The 21,417-nt window shown below is 34.9% G+C and overlaps 1 protein-coding gene across 12 annotated transcripts in view; it reads right to left on the bottom strand.

Annotated features, from left to right (window-relative positions):
• The window catches only part of PPP3CB (protein phosphatase 3 catalytic subunit beta), a 57,305-nt gene that overhangs the window by 33,249 nt on the left and 2,639 nt on the right, over positions 1-21,417 (bottom strand). For all 12 annotated transcript variants that reach the window (XR_001873489.1, XR_001873488.1, XR_001873487.1 and 9 more), the window contains exons 2-8: positions 13,101-13,301; positions 10,881-11,005; positions 7,428-7,539; positions 6,392-6,537; positions 1,057-1,196; positions 881-958; positions 687-781 (exon numbers count right to left, since the gene is read on the bottom strand). Coding sequence is in view for 9 of the 12 variants with exons in the window: in XM_017806933.1 (XP_017662422.1) it covers positions 687-781; positions 881-958; positions 1,057-1,196; positions 6,392-6,537; positions 7,428-7,539; positions 10,881-11,005; positions 13,101-13,301 (897 nt within the window). In the remaining 3 variants the exon portion in view is untranslated. The remainder of the gene's footprint in view (positions 1-686; positions 782-880; positions 959-1,056; positions 1,197-6,391; positions 6,538-7,427; positions 7,540-10,880; positions 11,006-13,100; positions 13,302-21,417) is intronic.

Below are 21,417 nucleotides of genomic sequence, written 5' to 3'. Positions count from 1 at the left end.
TAATTTCAGCAGGCTTTATTTTTCATTTCTGTTCTTGAATTTTTTTCTCATCTATGAATAACATTAGTTCACAGCCAAGCTCTTCTCTGTAATTCTGATGTTCTCCACACTATTAAGCATGCTTCTCCTGTTCAACTTAGTAGAAGATGGACAAAAATGAATTCCTTGTTTTATACCTCCTTAATAATATTTCCAGTGGTAATCAGTATTTTGATCCCTACTTGCTCTTTCTTTATTTCCCATACAGGGCCATTATTAGAATTATCATCACAATTAAGACTCTCAGGTGCCACAATACACAACACAAACCACCTTATGCACAGGCTTCTGATCAATGCTTCCTCCCTTCCTTGCTTAGTTCACCAACTAAAGACAACTCATAGCACTGGAAAACTTTTCCTGACTGGAAAACACCAGATGATAAATTCATAAGAACTAAATAGCAAAATAGTGGATAATAACTAAATAACAACAACTTTCACAAAGGAAATATTGGCCCCAACTTGTGCTTCCAGGTACTCTTACAAGAGATTGTCATTTATAGTACATGCTCTTCTTCATAGTATAACTTTCATTAATACATTTTTTTGTCCTTAAATTTCTTACCTGGCAAAAAGTTGTTGATATCAGATTATCTAGTTAGACAATTTTATTATTAAAAACACTTATTAATAACAAGTTCTTACCTTTATTATTGTAGACATCCAGGTAATTAGGTGCTGAAAAAATTGTTATTAATGATGGGAACCCTGTAGTTTGACTTTTCCTGTACATTCTATAACTGCAAAACCAAACAGATTATTTTACATCTTACAGTAAATAAGCAATTAATTTTTATTTTACACTGTGAATAATTCCTTGAAAGACACAAAGTACTTACCCTGCATCTTGTGCTTCATGTGCTCTAATGATTGACAACAAATTATTATTTTGCAAAAATTCACAAACTGCTGGATAGCTGTGAAATGAAAACAATTATGAGTAAAAGAAATTCTCTTAAAATAAACAGCAAGAATCAGTACTAAAACACCCAATGAGATCATAGAATACTCTCACCTATAAAAGTATGAGCATCCTCTGACTGTATTGTGACTGAAATGCTCTTGTGAGTTTTCATTTCCAAAATCTTCTGATGGATCTGACCACAATAAGTCACACATTGGTCCAAATGCTGGAGGCTCTTTGAATCTATCTAACTGTTTAACAAAAGGCAACAGCACAAAGACTCTTTCAATATTAAATCAGTAAGTTTTACACATTTGTTAAACTACATATCCATCAATACCAAGCATTTTTAGAATAAATCCCAACCATATCAAAGAGAAGTAGTTTCTGTATATTTTTTTCTCTCCTCCTCATGAAATAAGGCAGAGGCATGCCAAAAGAACCAAACCTGTTAAGAGCAATAAGATTTATTAGTTGTAAAAAGAAGGGAGATAAATTCCAGACTGATGGATATGTGTAATACAGGTCAAGTTACAGACAAGGAACAAAATGGTCCTTTTTCATGCACATGCCACATCTACCAATCTGGAGACACTACCAGGAATTAGCAAAGAGAAACAGTACAGAAAACAGGAATTATGAAAGAAAAGCATGAATAATTAGCACCGACTAGAAGAGACTAAATATATATTACCAAAAGAAATTAAAAAAAAAACACCAAAAGAAAAACAAACCACCCTGGCACACCCGTCTCCATAATGGACTGTTTAACAATGCAATGAAGATGTGACTAAGCTCAGCTGCCTTAGATTTCTTTCATACAAGCTTTATTTTTCAGCTCTAGCCCTGATGTAATGGGCCATAAGCATTTTGGGAGATGTCTGTGTTTTCTCTTGCTGTTTCTTTACTGATTTCCACTTGAAACACCTGTCTTAGCAGCCTGCAACTTTCCTAGTAACCACAGTCAAAAGGGGCAGAAGTAAGGAGGACAGCGCATTTGTTAACGTAAAAGGAAAATACCCTGCTTCAGTAAGTAACAGGCAATCAATCTCTCATGTCCCAGAAATGAAATTAGATATCCCAGATTCAATGTAAAGTTGATTTGATCTTTATGTAGCTGGAGTTTGTTCACAAGATGATTTTATCCAAGAAATGTAGGAACGGTTCTTTGATGGACAGTGCATTTATCTCACTTCACTTCCCATACCAAAGAAGATGACTTTGATGGTACTAGAGAACACTTAACTCTTCATGACAGGTTCGAAGGAAGGTTTGGTGAGCACCTGGTGAATTTGAGTCTAACGGTCCATAGGAATCCATTCAAATATGGAACCAGCAGTAGTGCCAAGCTCTCTCATGCCCTGGAAAATCAGAGCTCCCGAGGCTGCCACCTGTAACATAAGTGGAGAGGTCCAGATCTTTACAAATTCCTGCCAGAATATGGTAAGGCAGGTATTAACTGAAGTTGTTGTCGGAATTTATTCAATATTAAAAATCCTGTGGTTTAACATTTCCCACACTGGATGATAAACCCGGTATGGAGTATTTCTTCCAGATTGAAGAAGTCAGTCCATCAACTTCTGCAAGTACCTGAATTTCTGTAGATTAAACCATCAAGTTTCTAAACCTCCAGCAATAAATTTGGGTCCAGAAGCTAAGAGAAGCATTCATACAAGGAAGTTTCAACTGTTTGCCGATTGATGTTTCCTGCAATACAGAAGGCTGAAAGTCTAGAAAACATTTCTAAGATTTTTTTCTTTAGTTAGTCTTCAAGGACTTTTCCTTATGACTTTGGCCAAATATAAAGAGACATTATAAACAATAAGCTTTGGCTGCAATTAACGTCTCTCTCTCCCAAACTACTTTCTCATAGCTTTGAAACAATAATGCAGCCATTTCTTGAAGTAAGGTCAGTGTGTAAAAAATAAATATACTTACATACACACCAAATCAGTGTCTCCTTCACTAGAGAGTCTACCATGGTTCTCAAAACATCTCAAAATTTAAGGAAATGTCACTGCAGGCTACTCAACCCAGATTGCACATATCAAATCAGAAGAATCAACTTAAGGGGTTTTTTTATATTGGCACAGCAAGAAAGTTAACAAAGGACATGAGTCAATTCAAAACACTTGTTACTAATTAATATTTCTGAATGTTCTTCGATTATGGCAAAACAATCCCAGTACAAATAAGGTTAATGTATTTCTAAATATGATTAAGGTAACAAAGAAAGACAATTTTATTCAAGAATAAGAATCAATACATCTGGTATTAAAACAGAAATAGGTAATATATTATTTAATATACTGTGAGATATTTAAATTTAAATTAACTTATAGCTATTATGCAGTCAGGGCTACTAAACTGAGGTACATTATACCTCCACATGCATGTTCAAATTGAGGAGTACCAAAACCTCAGAGACAGATTAAGGTACAGCAAATTGAAACAATTTTACTTTTGAGGCAAAAGACCTTCACAGAAGTTTCACATACAGACATCAGTTTTAATTAATCTGTCCTAATTTTCCTGTGAATTATCACATCGTAAAGCCTGAAGAACAATGTGAAGGCCAGTGAAGTGTGGCTGTCATCTGATGTATTACTAAACAAAAGGAGATTTCAGCAGACCACAGAAAGGAAGCAAGGTATTATAAAGACAGATTCCCAGTAGCACCCCCATATATTTCAAGGCAATTTGCTGACCGAGTCTTAGTATCACCACGAGCTAAACAAAAGAATGACCGTCTGTTGTAAATGAGCAAGAAAATTCTTTGTCTCTCTTCTTCAGAGTCACCAAAATCTTATCTGGACACTTCCCTCTTTGTAAAATACTAAGCTTGAAAATCAAAATCCTGCAATTTTCTTTCTTGGCAGTGTAAATGAAATCAATGGAACAGCATCTGTAAGGTGATGAATGTGTCTGAAAGAGACACTATTTATCAAAACAATCAGAATATTTGTGTGAGGGACATTCAAAGAATAAAAATCAGATTACTGCAAGTTTCACAAACTTCCATTTTCCCCAAAATAAGAAGCACCTGCAGCAACCTTTCTGGTTAGGATTCACTGTCAGGGCTAGTATGATAGTTGTCCTATTCTGGAAGTAAGTTTATGACAGCAAAAATAATAATTTAATTTGTATGGTTTTATCACCATCCTGAAAGTCAGTAATACTGACAAAAGACTTCACCCAGAAGAAACTGCACCTGCACAGAATTTTTCTTTTTTTCTTAGGTGATTCCTATACTGTTTATAGAGCTGTGATTTCCCTTCTTATGCCAGGTGACTATGCCTACACGTGCTTGCAGCGAAGACCTCTCCTTAATAAGAACTTCTGCTAATAAACCAAAAAGCTTGTCTTGACTGTTTAAAGAAGTAATTTCACACACCACACTTGTACCAAAAGTATTTGATATTTTCCTAGATATAAAAGGAGCATTTCATGTCACCTACGTAAGCACATTTAGAACATCAGTGCATGTCAAGCTCTAATGCAGCTATTGAAGCTGCTGCCAGCCCATGAATAGTGCCTTTTCCAAGTTACCAGATGATTCTTTAAAAAACAAAACAGGCCCAAGGAGCAGTTCTAATAACACTGCCTTACATTTATAAACGTGTTTTTTATCAGAACAAAATAAAATGCAGATTTTCATGTATATGTATAAAAACATACAAGCTTATGTTTCACCCCAATGTAACCTTGAACGTTCTAGAAGCACATATGAAAGTACAGGCCAGATGATTTGACACTTTGAAACAAGACCAGCTGCAAGACTGAGACTAACAGAAAAATGAATCACAATCCTGTCACGACAGCGGCTTTCCAAAATGCTTTTCCAGAATATATTTCCTTTACACTACTTTCCAAAAAGCCTTGACCATGCTTCCTTTCATCTGGAATGTGAGAACTGTTAAGGCATTGTCAGAATGGCACCATTTAGTTGCTTTGCTCTCTTACTTCTCTTTCTCTGCACAATGCACATGGATTTCTGTACATGTCAGTATTTGCTCCAACAATGCTATGTGCCTCAGTACATTTTCCCATTTACACCACTGATCTTGTAAATATGCTTCCTATCTGTTTCTACCATTTTATTCTCCTCTCACATCACTCTGCTTGGCAGTGTAGTATCTGTAAGTGAAATAAACTGACATTCCAGACTTTGAAATGGTCCCATCAGTACAAAAAAACCCAAGTGAACAAAATATGGTAAATTCAGAAATGAGATTCAACTGGATAGCCTATAACTCTGAGGAGAGGGAGAGGTAAAAAAGAAAAATGGAGCACAAGTAAAGGAGAAAATGTTAAGAAAACAAGAAATACAATACATGAAGATAAAAGGACAAAATGGGCCGTCAATATTTATATATTATAGAAATAAATTAGGAACATACTTTTACCTTCTCTCTGACATTTACATTGTTTTTTATAATAGGCCTCCACGTACTTTCTTCCATATGTGGATAAACAACTTTTTTTCTTCCATCCTTACCTATAATCCCAAAGCTTTCTTATATCTATTTATGTTTTAAGCTGAAATCAACTACATTTCAGCTGTTACTAATCATAATAGGAATGGTTTTGATTTCCAAATGGAGCAGTAAAGATGTCAGCTAAGTTAATTAAAATAAACCAAAAAGGAGTATGCAAAAAGGAAAGCAACTGAGTTTGAAAATTCCCATCTGATAAAATCTTCACCTGACATCAGCAGTCCATCCACATTATTAGAAACAGATATCTCATGTCATCACAATCCTCTTCTCTTTAAATTGCACATCACTGCTTAGTGTTTCCATTGTAAAAGTTTAAAAATTTGCTTTCATTTGTCTTACTGATAGAACATTTACCACAGTGAGAAGTACTCTACAACTGTTACTCAACTGCCTACCAAATTTGCCATTTTAAATAAAAATATGAATTTCTATTAAATACTGCCATGTCTCACTCTGTCAAAACTAAATTCAAATGATTAGGACAATAAAAAAAAATTCAAAGAAATTTGAGAATAACTGAAATATGACGATTTATACAGCAAACAATTTTAAGACTACAATTAACTTCTACAACTTTTCTCCTGAAAACCATGAAAACACTAGCTCTTATCTAGAAAGAAATACTAAGCATTATCTTGATTGGATATGAAGCTCTTTATACATACTACCTGTCACAGGAAACTATATGGCATTTTCGAGGGAGTTTTTTTATGTGTGTTTTGTAACAGTCCCAGTTGTCCCAATGAGGTCTACTAATGGGAAATGCACTAATAATCCATGAGTTTTTAATTATGATACTGCCTAGCCTACATTTCAGTTCCTGATTCACACTTCCACAAGAGACAAGAACAGAAAACAATATAATGACAACTTCAAAAAGATGATTTTGTATAGCATCATATAAATATCTCTATTTCCACTTATTTCCAAATACACAAAATACTCACTCTCCTAATGTCATCTAGTGTATTAATTTCTGGTGAAAGTCCACCATGAACACAAAGAAACTGTTGATTTAAGAGAGCAGCAAGAGGGAGACAATCAAAAGCTTCCATGCAAGCATCATAGACTCTTTCGGAGTACTTTATTTTACCTGTAGGAAAGAAAATAGAAATCATGAAAAAATCCATAATAGATGCATGAAGTCAACTAGTGGATCATAACTGTAAGAGCAAATATCAAAGTGAATGCTTAAAAAAACCGAAAGCAATGAGTATTTTTGGGTTTAAATGAACATTTCCAAACACCACAAAAGCAAGCCCATTTCTAAGACATATTCTCTTCCAGAACAATACACTTCTTTCATTTCTTCTTCTGTTATCTCAAGAGTGGAGAAACTATTTTTGTTTAAAAAAAAAAACACCAAATCATTTTTATATTATTTTTATACAATTACACAGCATACGTCAGTGTAAAACCCTACTGAGAAGTTTGCAAATTCTCATTTAGAGTGAGAAGGTAAGAACTAATAACAGATTACATCATTTTTACCTACATCAAAGAGGGTTTTACCAGGCCAAATGATCCATTTATCACTGGATCAATATTTACACAAGCCTCCAAATGGTGAGGCAGCTGACATCACCAAAAGAGTCATCTTACTACTATAGCTGAAAATCAATTCCCCAAAGGGAAAGATTACTCAGCAGTAGGGTTTTTCTGCCAGCTTCACAATGCTGCTCAGCAAGTTACTCTGCACTCCTCATTACAGCCAAGAGAGCAAAACAAACTTCCTCTCTTCAGGATTTTAAAATCAAGATTGATACATCAAAATTTATTCCATAATGTATATTTACAGGCACCTGCCTTCTTGCACTCCAGTGCCACACTAAACTGCAAGCACTTCTATAGAAGTCAATGGGGCCTCCAAATGTTTGCAAGACCTTAATTAAACTAAGAAACAAACATGTCTTAAGCACAGTGACAGACTGCAGATCAGCAGGTTGAAAGTAAGCTAATTTTACATTCTTAGACAGTACTTACATTCTTGCTTAAAGGTAAAATACTCTGTTAGGTGTCTGCATTCATGGTTGCCTCTCAAAAGAAATAATGTGCTTGGGTAGAGAATTTTCAGGACCCATAAGTACAGCACACACTGTTGAAAAAAAAAAAAGGGATCCAGTAAAACACACTAGTTTATAAGAAATTTAAAAATTATTACTGAGAAACACTAAGTAAGGACGGTAACAGCTTCAAAAGCAGGCACAGCTTAATGTGCCATTTTAAAATACAGCACTACTGCCCCAGGTCCAGTTCTGGACACAAGTTATGCAGATTGCCTACTCCTTTTCTTAATAATAGCCACATAGAATGCTGAAAAAATATGGACACTCAATAATAAAATAAAGTCAGCAGAATTAAACTGCAAAACACTTTCATCTAGACAAATACTGTATGTTTGTGCCTAAAATCCAATTTTATAATATGACTCTAAACACTCGCATAAGAAGGAAAGCAGACATTTATTAATAGAGACTGAAGAAAAAAACCTGACAAAATCATTTACATTAAAGTTAGCTGTATCATTTGGAGATCATTCCTAAACTAAAAATGGACATACACTGGGAAAACTGGTTGCTTTCTCAGTGTACAAGCAGCAAACTCAAATAATTACAGTAAGTTTCCATATATCATTGTTACTGCAACATCAGCAGTGAACAGAGTTGAGGACAGAGCAACAGAACATGTATAATTATTTCAGTTTACAGTCTTGTTACCACCCAGCAGTCCTGAATGCCCAAAATGTACTTCCTAAATTTCAAATCTAATTCGTGTATTTTTAACTGAGCACAGAAATCTCAAAACCCCAGAAGTTCTGGACTCCATCGAAGTCACCTGCAAGTCATTATTAGTGTTGTTCCTAATCAGTACGCGTACCCTGAAGCTATAATTCTTCAAAGTTATTTTGCACAGAATAGCAGAGTATATGAACAAAGAAAGAAAACAAATCAGTGCTTTAAAAAACCACCACAAACATTGAGAAATACATCAAAGACTTTCATTGTGAAGTTTAGCTAAACTAATTACTGAATTTTTATCTTCTTAGTAAAAATAAGCGAAATAGTAATTTTGCTAATGATAACGCTTGCTTTCCAATGTTTCTGTAACTCTAAAATACCATTGCAAAGTCCCCAGACTCTTTAAAAGTGCTTCCCAGCAGAAAGCATAATCAAAACGACTGTCTATCATCAAATGAATACATGAATCACTTTGGCAAATTCTACAGTTGTGAACTGTTTTAGTTAAGTCAGGTTGCATGGAAGCTGCCAAACTTGAAAACATTTAATAGAAAAGTGGCAAAATAGTGCCTTCCTTTCAGCGAATGGATACTAAATTTGATTAAATTGCTGAGATTTACATGTTCTCAGGTATGTTACCTATTAAGTACAAAACCAAATTATTTGTTTTACCTTTCCTGTACTGGCATATTTATTTTTGTTATCAAATACAGACAGACTAATGTTAACATTCTTTATGTCCTGTTACTTCCAGCACAGAAAAGAAGAATTTTCACACACTTTTGTGAAGGAGTCCAGCTTGATCCCTGCAGTTTGTTATAGACAGTCATGGTAGCATGTACTTATCTTTCCTATTTGAAGTGATAACATTTTTAAATTAGAATGCATTACTACTAAAATATCAATGCACTTAAATATGTTTCAGGACAGACAGATTAAGAATTTATTAATGAAAAATCAAATTTCACTGTTCCTATATTTTTTTAAAATCTCACCTTTTTGTGAAAAGTCGAGTATTTTATCAAAACTATATTACCTTTCCAATCACTAAGAAAGATTTTAGAGTAACCATATATGAAAACTCATGGAGGTCAACTTAAAATTCCTAAATGTTAATTAAGACAAAAACTTAAGTAGGAAAAAAAATTTTAAGGCTGATTTTCATGTACTACCTTTTTTATTTCTCAACAAGACCACAAAGCATAGTCCTGCCTTGATGCATCTGCAGCAGTTCTATTTCATTCAGACAGTCTGCATGTACTTCACAGGATCATACATAGGTTTAGGTTGGGAAAGACCTTTGAGATCACCAAGTCCAACAGCCACTCAGAATAGAAGTGAGTGAATTATCTCAATGAAAGACAAGATTTTTAAGAACCCTAGACTTGTTTTCAAGAATCTATTTAGCATATCTTTACATATTCTGCAAGTATATTTAACTTGACAAATACGTTGTTACTCCTGGGGATAGTCCTGTGCTGGGCTAAGAGTTGGACTCGATGATCCTTGTGGTTCCCTTCCAACTCAGCATATTCTGTGATTCTTTGATTATATTAAAAACTAAATTAAAATGAGAGGAAAAAAAAAAAGCAAGCCTGTTCTTATTAATATATTCAAGAACAATTATTTCAGAAGTATTTTTAGGTGTAATGAATGAAAAGCTTTAATAACATGCTTTGATATGGTAACACATAGAGTTACTATGTAAATGTCCTTTCTGAGGACAACTACATTATTTGTAATCATCAAGAACAGGCCAAGAAGATCGAATTCATAAACAGGGAATGTCTACTGAAAGTTTTCCTTGAAGATGAGGCAACTGCTCTTGCTGCATCTCCTGTCTGTCTGCCATCTCTAACAACCCCAAAAGGCTTGTGCATGCCCTTCACAGCACATACCCCCACAGGTTATTAGAATGGCAACATTTTTATACAGAAATGAAAGACCATACACCGTGCCTTGCAAGACACTATTTCCAATGGTATGCTACTCCATTAGATTTGGTATCTCTGCAGAGATCCCAAGCTGAGGCACTTCCCAGGCTGGCTCCAGAAGAACAGTTAACCTAAAAATCATGGCTCTGAAACTAATCAATGTGAATAAGCGAATATCTCTGAAATGTAGCACACTTAATAAACATGTTGAAAATTAAAAAATTATTTGAATTCCAAATAACTGTAAAATTAATGGCAGAAATACAGGGCATCCTTGGAGAATATCTGTATTTGCTCGTAGAATTTTAGTAAAGAAAATATTAATAATTATTAAAAACATTTGATTACACAAAATTAATTTCTTTTATAAAATAAACATCTAATAATATTAAACAGATAACAATATTGCAAATAATAAATTAAAAGACCTTGCAGTCATGACTCACCTGTTCTCCAAAAACATACAAACACACCTTCCTGCATATTACCGCAGAAGCAGCATTATGTATAATAATGTTATAGAATTCAACTTTTAAAAAACTAACTAAAGAAAGAGGAGGAAAAATTAGTAAGACTGGTGATTTCAACATGACAGTCCAAACAGCTGGTCAGTATTCTCCTGTAAACAGGCCTCTGTCACAGGAGAAAGCACAGCAAGGAACACATTGACATGTTAAAGCAGACCTAAAATTTCATTTGAAAACCTCAGTGAAAGTGTGCTTATAGAAAAATTTAGGACAAAACAGATTAATATATTCAGTTACCTCTATACTAAAATAACCTCTGTCTACATAGTCACCGAGGAAGAGGTATCTTGTGTTAGCAGGTGATCCTCCCACTTCAAACAGCTTCATTAGATCAAAGAACTGGCCATGAATATCACCACACACTGCAAGCAAAAATTTTGTTCAAATTAATTTTAAAAAAATCTAACAGAAAAGTTACTAAGTTATAGTTAAGTAAACAGCTACAAAGTACTTCTAATTAAGAGGAAAGGCAGGTATAAAGTAGGAACAATAGAAATTTTTGAAGGTTCCCCATTTGCTTTTCATTAAGATGCTGTCTTCAGCACCCGTGGCAATGCTGATGATAGCCCTATTTGAGTCTAGCAGACTGTGGACTCTTTTTCCAACACAGTTAATGCACTGAGCACTGTGGTCTTGAAAGCTGTCAGCAGCTCTTCACTGTCCTCCCCAATCCCTTAGGTATCTTTGCTAATTCTCCTTGGTATGTGTATTTGAAAATGCCTGCTGCTTTGCAATGATTTGCTTGAGTCCATGAGAGCTTGAAAAAAATGGAGAGTATGCTTTTTTTTCTGAGTCACACTAACACACCTTTTAATATCACCATATCTTCTCTTTGCTCAGTTACTTTTCTCCTTCAAATAACCATGTTCACTATTTCAACAGTGGATTTTTCATGTACTTTTAGAATATGGGAGGACCAGATCAGTGGTCAGCAACCTAAGGCAGAAGTGCCAAAGATAGCAGATGGGATGTCTTGGAAGAGCATACAGCAAAGCCAGGTCATCTCACAATTAAAAAAAGTAATTAAAAATTGCACAGAAGAGACGACTGCTCTGATCTCCTCTTTCCCACAGGAGTTCCCTGTTAGTAGAAGTCAGGAGCTCCCTTTTCACTTCTGCATGAAGTATTGCTGATAACCATTAACAGGAACTTGAGAGACCATGCTTTTCATGAATGCAAAATGTCACTGATTGACTGACAAATAGCATCTTCTGACTTCTTAGAGTTTATCTGTAAATTCTTTGGGGGGAAAAAAAGTTGTTCTAATTTTGGAAAGAAATACTGGATATGGCACAGCACACTTCAAAGGTTATTATTCTCTTAGATCAGGCCATTTGTCATGACAACCTACAAAATATTAGGCTGAATAGAATGTGTCCACTTATATGTTCTTTTTAAAAAATTTCTACTCAAACACTGAAAGAACTTTCCTTCTTTTTCAATTGCCAATATACCAACTACCTGAACAAACAGAAATATAAAAATTCTAAACAAATTGTAGTTTTGAGCTTTATCTGGAACTGCAAAAGACTGAGCTCAGAGACAGCCACTTAGTGGTTTCCACCATTTCAACCACTCATTGTTCAGAAAACATCAGTAAGAATAATAATGTACTGTTTTAATGTCTTCATTTACCCGATACTAACCGATACTGATGCCCTAAAAGAAGCTTTCAGACACTAATTTTATATATGTCCATTTAGAGGAAACCGCATTCAGATTAAAGAAAATCTGATTTGAACACAAAAATCAAATCTACTTTCATTATCATAAATAGCAGATATGCAACATAAACTACTTTCTATGAGTTTAGATTGTTTATAAATAAAAATACTAAAGGACATCAATTCCACCTTTCATCAGGTCAAACAGAAATAGAACTTGTAAAACTATGAAAATACTCCAAAAAAAGCTGAGTCAGTTTTGTATCCCAGTGGATCTGGTCCTAGTGTCAAAGATGCTAAAACAATCTTTAAGCACTTTCCAGTACTACTGGTCTCACAAGAACATGGTTTTACACACAATCACCAGTCTTGCTTACAGATGAACTATAAAGGTGCATTTTTCAGTAAGAATCTCAGTTCCCAGTATTTGCTTCAAATCACAGCAATTGGCTTCTCTTCACATATTTAGATTTCAGGATTATCCCGAGTTCAAGCAGATGCCTTTATTCCTACTTACAACATTGCAGGAGTTAGAAATCCATAATTCAACATAATTTAACTACTTGATTTTTTAAACAATTTTAATACAAATCATACTGGCTTTTTCAATAGGTTTAATGCCTTCCTTTTGCAAAACAATGTGCAGATTGTCAAGCAAATGCAGTTGTGAGGGATAATTCAATAAGACTAACATGGAAATTTTATTTTAGCGATTTTAAGACGAATTCTACTACTGAAAAAGTCTGGGTTTTTTTCAAATTTAATTATGTGTGAAATTATCTAGAAATATTACCTGTAATTGGAGCTTCAACTTCTATCATAGTTTTTTCCCTCCGTAATATTGCAGCACCCTCATTGATGATTCTAAGTGCAATTTCTTCATCCACTCGACCTTCTTTTATCAAGTGGTTCTTCAGAATGTCAACCCTTGGTCTTCCATCTGTGTCAAACACTTCTTCAGACGTTAAGCGATGCGTTGGTGGAAAAGGGACAGCTAAAATTTAAAAAGAAGAAACAGCAGTCACGACAGCGCTATTTTAAAAACACAGTCCATCTAGGATTGGATCTATCATGGAATAGCTGCTATCCAAAGTAGCAAACTTTTTTTAAATCACCCAAATTTATCACATCATTAAAATCTGGATAGAATAGTGCTGTGTACATATCTAAAAAAATAAACATCTATAATACGTAAGGTTGTAGAAACTATAAGGCAGAGTTAGAAGGCACAATGTACAAAATTTGGAAGGGTCAAAACTGGCTTTGCAGAAGGAAATAATCTCTGTCCAATATAATGCCATTCTCTGAAGGACTCCTCAGGTATTGGTGATGCAGGATATTCATTTAATATTCACTCAGACTTGTAAAAGCATTTAAAAATTATCCTATCATCAAAGCCTCAGGGGAAAAAAACACCAAAAAACCTCAACCAAACAAAACACCACACCAAACCAAATCCAAAACCAGCAAGAAAAGGATACAATATTGTTTGAAAGATGAGAAATAAAAGGAGATAATAAGTAGTGGTTGGGAACCAAAGCAGGCTCAGCAACTGTCCAGACAGAACATCTGATGGCCATGAATTCAAACAATGGCAGTTCATTTACTGCACAAATGAAATATGGATGTTGGACATGGAAAAAGAGGATACTTCAAAACTACCACGAAACATTGTGTCAGAACATGATCTCACTCATGCAGGATTTTACAGGAAATAAAACTAATCTGACCCTGTCCCCTCCTCAAGCCAACCACTGCTGAAAGAACAAACTAAATGAGAAGCAAAACCATTCTGTTTCTCTCCATTTAAAAGTTAAAACAGAAAAATGGGAGAAGCACATCTATTCAAAGATAAGAATAGACTTGTAGATAGATTATTCTTACTTATTTTCTTACTCTCCAGAGTTAAAACTTTACATTCCAAAAATCAATGCTTAAATACTAAAACATTTGCTGACTTCACTTAAATTGTTTTCCAGATTACTAGTTACTAGTAACACATTGCTAGTCTTCTCTTTTATGGAATAATTAAAATCTATCAATAAAACAACTGATGCATAAATCACATACATATATATTCAGTGAAATTAAATTAGACTAGAAAACAAAATGGAGAATTTTCTACTATTCTTCCTATAAACGTTTCTAAATAGGAAGAGGCTGAAAAATGTGCTTTTAGTTTCCACAGTGTAGAACAACTTTGGCACTTTATTTTCAGGCAGAAAGTGTTTTATTAACAAAAGAGAGATTACATGTGTTTTCTTCAGTCTCCTCTAGCAGTGATCGAAGTTTCACTAGGAAATGTTAAAATTCTGTGTAGTCCAAATGTTAATAAACTTAACTGAGTTAGAAAATCAAAAGACAATTACTTCTGTTCCATATAAAATTCTTTAAAAACCTAAATCTGGCTCTGAAAAGAGAAATTAACTGTTCTGACAAAATAAATTTAATTTTTAGAAGCACTTCATTATGATCGGGCAAGAACCAACTCCAGTATTCACTGTTTTTCTGAACTTGACTTTCCAACCATCATATTATCTCAATGTTACTTTTGCATTATTTCAAAGTTTATATTAATCTGTATATAAATTAGCTTTAGGCCCTTTATTCCCCCACTTTTTTTAAAACATTATTTGTGAGCCCACAGCTGCCTTCAGCAATGCACAGTTGAGCTCATCCTTTTATGAGACCAGACAATTCACAAAGTAGATTTCTCCTGCTTTAATTGCTGCAAAAGCATTAGAGATCACACACACCTTCCCAGAATCGAAGTCAATCACCTCCAAGTTCTGTGAGAACTGTGCTTCATTAGTGCCAGTATTATTCCTAGATAAGATCTACTTAAGTGAAAGATGACTTTTTTTCTTTTTGGAGGTTTTTTGGGTAGAAGCAGGGTGTGGTGGGAAATGGTCTGTTAAGGTGACCACCTGTTCTTCATGCTCTTAAGTGCAAATCATTACTGATTTAGGACTACCAATGGCTGCAGATTCAAAAAGATGGTGTTGACCTCTTCCTTACAACAGTTCAGACTTTTCAAGAGTTGTAAGTCCACGGTAAATGAAATTTGCTTCTCTTAATGAAGTTCTTATGTCTACTTAACGTATTTCAGATCAGATTAGTACAAAAATTAATTCTATTTTAACAAACTATAGCTTTGAGTTTCTCTATCAAGTTACATTTTAGTCCAGTGTCAAGATCTGTCTCACTTTATTTGAACTAATATACTTATGAAGATCTGAATTTAAAACTATATCCAGGGGTTGGTTATCCATAATGCCCAAAACCCACAAATGTAGTTTAAGAAGTAATTAAGCACCTTTAAAGTTATATTTGCCTCATGAAAAAATGAAGTCTTAAAAACCCATTCCTCAGAATTTAACAAAATCGTTTTCACACAATACATGTATTTTCCCATTGCTAGAGAATGATTTTTTGAGAATAATCTTCAGAGAAGGCACAATAAAACATGGCTAGAGATTTTATCTGTACCACCCAGTGAATAAAAAGTAACACTTACTACAAGAAGTGTTTCTTTCCATTTTACATTTTAATTTTTGTCTCAGCAATAGTTAACACTGTATCCGAGTGCATACTTTTGAAAAATATTACAAACAACATCTTTTAATAGATTAAGGATGATAATTTTTGAAACATGTAGACAATTTCGGCAAACTAATGGGTTTAATTAAACCTTTGATGAAGTAGTCATAGAATGTTATAGCCTAAGGAAAAAGAATTGCAGCATGATGTGTTCCAAGACAGAAATATAATCCATGTTTCAAAGTCTTTGTGCATAACCTGCGCTCTCGGGACTGCAACAGAGTGGTAATTAAGAGGAATTACCCTAAGGAAATAACATGGTGTTGGGCATTAAGGGATTCCCTTCTACCATTCCCAGCAAAGCCAAACAATAGAAAAGCATTTAGAGATGAATCTCTAAAGTAATACACACTGCAGTACAAAATAACAGACATATCCTATTAGTAAAAGTGTAGATGTTAATAACGAACATAACATATCATGATTTACAACAATGTACAAGATTTTTCCGAAACAAACAATTGCTTACTAGTGAAAATGAATCAATTTCCCTTCAGAAATACATAGATACAGATGTTACAATTTTAACCATATGGATCCAAAAATTTAAACAGTAATTCTGGGGGAAAAAACCAGTGAATAGTTTGAGGACTTTGTTAGTAAAATACTTTGATGTTTTTATTACTACTTGTATAAGTGTTAACAAAGAGGGGAAAAAGATCACCTTTCCTTTATACTGAAGTATTACTATGAGATACCAAAGCAAAACCTCTGAACTTCTACATTGACCTTCTACAAGTCTCTGGGTTTATACCTTACAATAAAGCATGCAGTGGAGATCCAAAGGTTAGCACCAATTTGAATGGACACATTCCCAGTACATAGTAACGAGGTTCAAAGTAGAAAAATTGCATTAGTGTGGCACTTTACCCAATACAATAATCCCTGCTGAGAGGTGCAATATGGCAACTAACGCAAACATGCTACTTCCAGACCCAAAGCAGATCTCACATTGCCTAGTAACTGAGTACAACAGCAGCTGCTAATAAAATCTTACATGTAGATACTGTAAATTTAAACCACGCTGATACATATGACCATTGTAATAACCTCGGTTAAATCTGGCTTATATCACAGACACCCTGTTGGAACAGGCTCATGAAATAAGAGGAGATCAAAGCCTCTGGAGTACTGTAGGAAAAAGCATCAGGGATTAACTGCACAAGGTACTGTACTTCCACAAGCAAAGCTGTTTCTATCTTAAACACTGTAGAACTTAAATAATTCTTTTTCTCTGACAGAGAAAGAAAATTAGCCATTTTTCCTCAATAATCAGAAGCCTGTGACAGGTTTCATGACCTTAGTTTTGGCTGATATACCAAGCTCAATGTCCCAGATTGCATTTTCTGTTTTAAGAATGGTTTTGATTTCAAAGATAAAGTCTCAGCTCACATTACTAGGGTTGCTAAACACAGACACTCTCTTTGTAAAGAATTTGTTGCTTTGGTGATAGATATACATGAAACAGCATATATAATGTTTGTCTCCACCAAGTGATATCATATATCAATACAACCATGGTGTTCCATGACAAGAAAGGCCAGCATCCTTCATTTTGTCAGCAGGTTTATTACCATGATAGCAGAGTTGTCTGTGAGTTTTCTGTGACTTAGTCAGGTTCTGTGGGCCTTTGGTTTTATAAATGCATTGCTGTCTATGTATTGTCACTCAGAAGAATCACAAAGCCTAACACCTACCACACCTTTCAGTCTGTCCCTGGCGTTTTCACACCTATGCCAACATCTATAAAGAAGGAAAAGATGTAGCACCCATGACTGCTATGAGGACAGAATATATCCAATTATCCTTCTGCATTTGGAAGAACAGATTTGAAAAAAATAGCATAAAGACATCACAGATGGTCTGTGGACCAGCAACCTTGAAAATACTAGATAAGCAAAAATACACAGCAGTGTCTACTGGAATCAGAAAGCTACAATCAATAGCTGACAAAAACCACATTACCCTATTCATCCCAAACAAGAAAGCACAGATTCAGCTAAGTCAGTTTCTTTACAAAAACTGTCCCAAAGTTTCTTTGAATGGAAGGTTCTTGCTAATAAGCTAATAAGCAAGCATTCTAGAAGCAAGAAAAATGACCCTGTAAACCTTGAAACCCTACAACAGCACTGCAGGCACTATTTATTTCATCCTCACTTATCACGTACTTCCAGTCTTATAAATTTCACAGAATTTTAGATCTCAAATGAAACTATATCCCTAGTATGCCAAGGTGCACTCACTCATCTTTTATACTGTCTGTGTAGTTTTTCAATTAACTTGGTTGATGTTTTTGGAAGTTCCTCTCAGGAAAAATATAATTATTTGTTTGAGAAGTATTTAAAAGATACTTCTCCCATTAAATGGCCACAGATCACTATGCCAGAAGATTACTTAGTGCTTAAATGTGCTTCTGACAATGATGGATGCATAGTTCTTTCCCTCCCCCTATTCTCTTTTCCAAACAGGGTGGTTTAAGGATTTTCCCTAATTTCATCCAGACCACCACGTTTATGATCACTGAGAGAACTATTTTCCACTATTTTTTCCAGATCCTGAATAGATGCTTTCACAGTTTTTGCCTCCACTGCACCTTATTGCTATGAAATCCACAATTTTAATTACATGTTATATGAAAAAGTATTTCACCTTTTCTGTTTTGTTTGGTACTGCATTTCTACTTTTCACAGGGACATAACAACAATAACTGTTTCTTCCTACTCAGCTTTTCCATTAAATACCATTCATAAGGTAAGCAGTATCCAACTCTATCCCCTATTCAAGCACCCCTTTTCCAAGTCAGAGATTTCTCATCTTTGTCACTCCACCTTGCCTGAAAGCCACTCTGTGCCTCTGAACATACCTTTAGATAAAGAAGAAGATCAGGAAGATGGAACAAAATTACATGTTGTTGCTCAAGATGCACATATAAATGGCATGTTGGTGCAATCTCTTTTTTCTAAACCAATCATCTAGTAATCCCTGAATTCCTATCAGACTGTTTGACTGCCACTGCACTAATATTTTTGGAATATTATCCATACAGATCGTAATATTTCTTTCTCAAGTTCACCACCTTCTACATTTAAGCAAGAATTGTTCTGTTCTTTGTAGAGTCTGCTCTATCTGAACAGCATCTTCTTTACCCAGCCTCTCAGTCTAACTAGAGGTTCCTGAAACATCTCTGGAAGTTTGCTATCCTGAATAAGTGTCACTATATGCCATTCACTCTGTTTTCTAAAGAACTTGTCAACACATTTAAAGAGCACAGATGACAGATGTTAACCTTCCTCTACCATGGGAGTTTATTACCTATTAACATCCTTTCGTTGCTAACTAATTTTGATCCAAAAGAGTATATTTCCTCTTTTGTTTACTTTAAAGGCTTCAATGAAGGAACCTGATGAATAGTTTTGCCTGGATCAGCAAGCTTACTGGCTCCTTCAAAATATTCTAACAATTTCTTTTAATTTTCATCTTTGAGAACTGTACCAACTCCTCTTTAATACTATATTTCCCCAGGGATATAGTTAGTCCACTCTTTCTTACAAGTGCCATGAATCTGTTTAAATTAAACTTATTGATCTATGCTCTCCAGTTCAATCTAGAATTTAAAAAAAATGCTGCTCTGCTCCACCTCTCTGACTCAGAAGACAAGTTATGCCACTGGCTATGAAAAATAAATCCACAATTTTGCACTGGCTATGAAAAATAAAACCACAATTTTGCACCCAAAACCCCAAAGAATTACTTTAAAAGCACCAGAGAAATATCTTCTGATTCTGGGATATTTTTTTTTGGAACATTTCTTTTGTTGATATGTTTTGAAATCAATTCCATTTCAACTAGAGAATTCTTTGGTCCCATTCAGCAGTAAGAACTGACTCATGTGCGAAAGAGTCCTTAATTCCTTACACAATAAACGCACATGGAAGTAGCTGCCTGATTTTTGTGCTCTGGCCTTACCTTCCAACCCTCAGCTGCCAATTTGCCCTACTGAAATTGAGGCAGGCTTCCATTTCTGGGTGGGGTTTTTTGGGTTACTTCAAGTTTTATCCACTCTATCCCCTAAAACAAAAAAAGATCAGTTGAACGCTTCCTTGTCAGAATTCAGTTCCATGCCACTGCCTCTCTCCCAAAACAAAACTGTGATTTTTTTAAATATGACCTTTTAATACTCTCTTTACACTGCTGCTTTTCTGGATCATCTTAGAATAATTTCTAGCCAGCAGGGTAAGTGCCTTATAATATTTTTAAAACAGGCTTCATGCTGCATGTCAACTTTTAACCTTTTACCTTTTTTTTACCAGACTCTGAATTGTAAAGTTAAATACTGCAATGATTTCTTTTTCTCCTTACATGGACATAATTGCCCAAGAGTAACTATTAGTGCCTTAATTTAGGATCCTGCTCAAGGGTTACATCTCTATGGGTTTCTCTGAAGAGTTGTTTCAATAAGCTTCCATTTAATATCCAAAATGACAGTTTGCCAATCACACTATACCATGACTTTTATCCAAAACAAAGGAATACTGAAGCCTTCCATTTCCAGAAGAAAAGATATAATCTCCAAATTTAGCATTAGATCAGCATGACAAGGTCCTGTGGATTGCTTCCCAAAGTCTACCAACACCCACACAGTGGACAAAGCACAATGCTGGGAAGGATAGAGCACATCCAAGTACAACTTTGGGGTGTAGTTACCCACAGGTGGGTTGGAGAAGCCCTGGTGCTTTGCCCTCAAAGAAAAGCCAATGAAGGCTCATCCCTGCCATGCCCAGGACCACTCTATCAATCTGAGTTTACAAGCACTTCTTCCTCCCTACAAGTGAAAAGCACTTTAGTAGGAGTACTGAAACAGTTGTTTAAGCAGAAAAGATACATCCACAAATTTAAAGTTTGAAAGCCACATGCACTGAAAGGTCAAGCGCAATGACTGAAGTCAGTCAATTGTCATCCAACAAGAAAGGCAAACCCAAATCCAAAAGAACCAGATACAGAACTTAGATCTATCAACAGCAGTTTAAAGAAAAAAGATTTTGACAGAACATAATAGAGGAACCTGCTATCTTCCACAAGGCAGTAAAACACTAAGTATCCTTCAAAGATGAAGAGGGTGCCTTAGAAAACAGTGAATCAGGACGACAGGTACATTTTCTCTTCTTTATTAAGAAAAAAAAAAAAAGCAGTAACAAAAGCCTCATCACAAGATATCTTTTGGGAACCAAATGCCAAAAGCTGACTTAGACATTTCAATTCCATAGCTAACCATTAATTTATAGGAAACTCTACAAGTACAAATTTCTTAGGCAATTTAACTAAGCCATGAAAAAAGAAAATTTGAGCTTTTTATCTGCTTTAAAAGCAACCTGTGATCTTTGATGATATAATTCACACTTGGGAAAGGTATGTCAGACCAACACAGCTAGATTGTATAGACTGCATATCTAAACCCATTATTATGTTTATTATGTATATATCTAATATGAGCATATTACACCTGATAACCT

The sequence above is a fragment of the Lepidothrix coronata genome, unplaced genomic scaffold (genome assembly GCF_001604755.1).
Source record: "Lepidothrix coronata isolate B3197 unplaced genomic scaffold, Lepidothrix_coronata-1.0 Scaffold17, whole genome shotgun sequence".
In the NCBI taxonomy this organism is placed as follows: Eukaryota; Metazoa; Chordata; class Aves; order Passeriformes; family Pipridae; genus Lepidothrix; species Lepidothrix coronata.
This window is presented reverse-complemented; position numbering and strand designations above follow the sequence as displayed.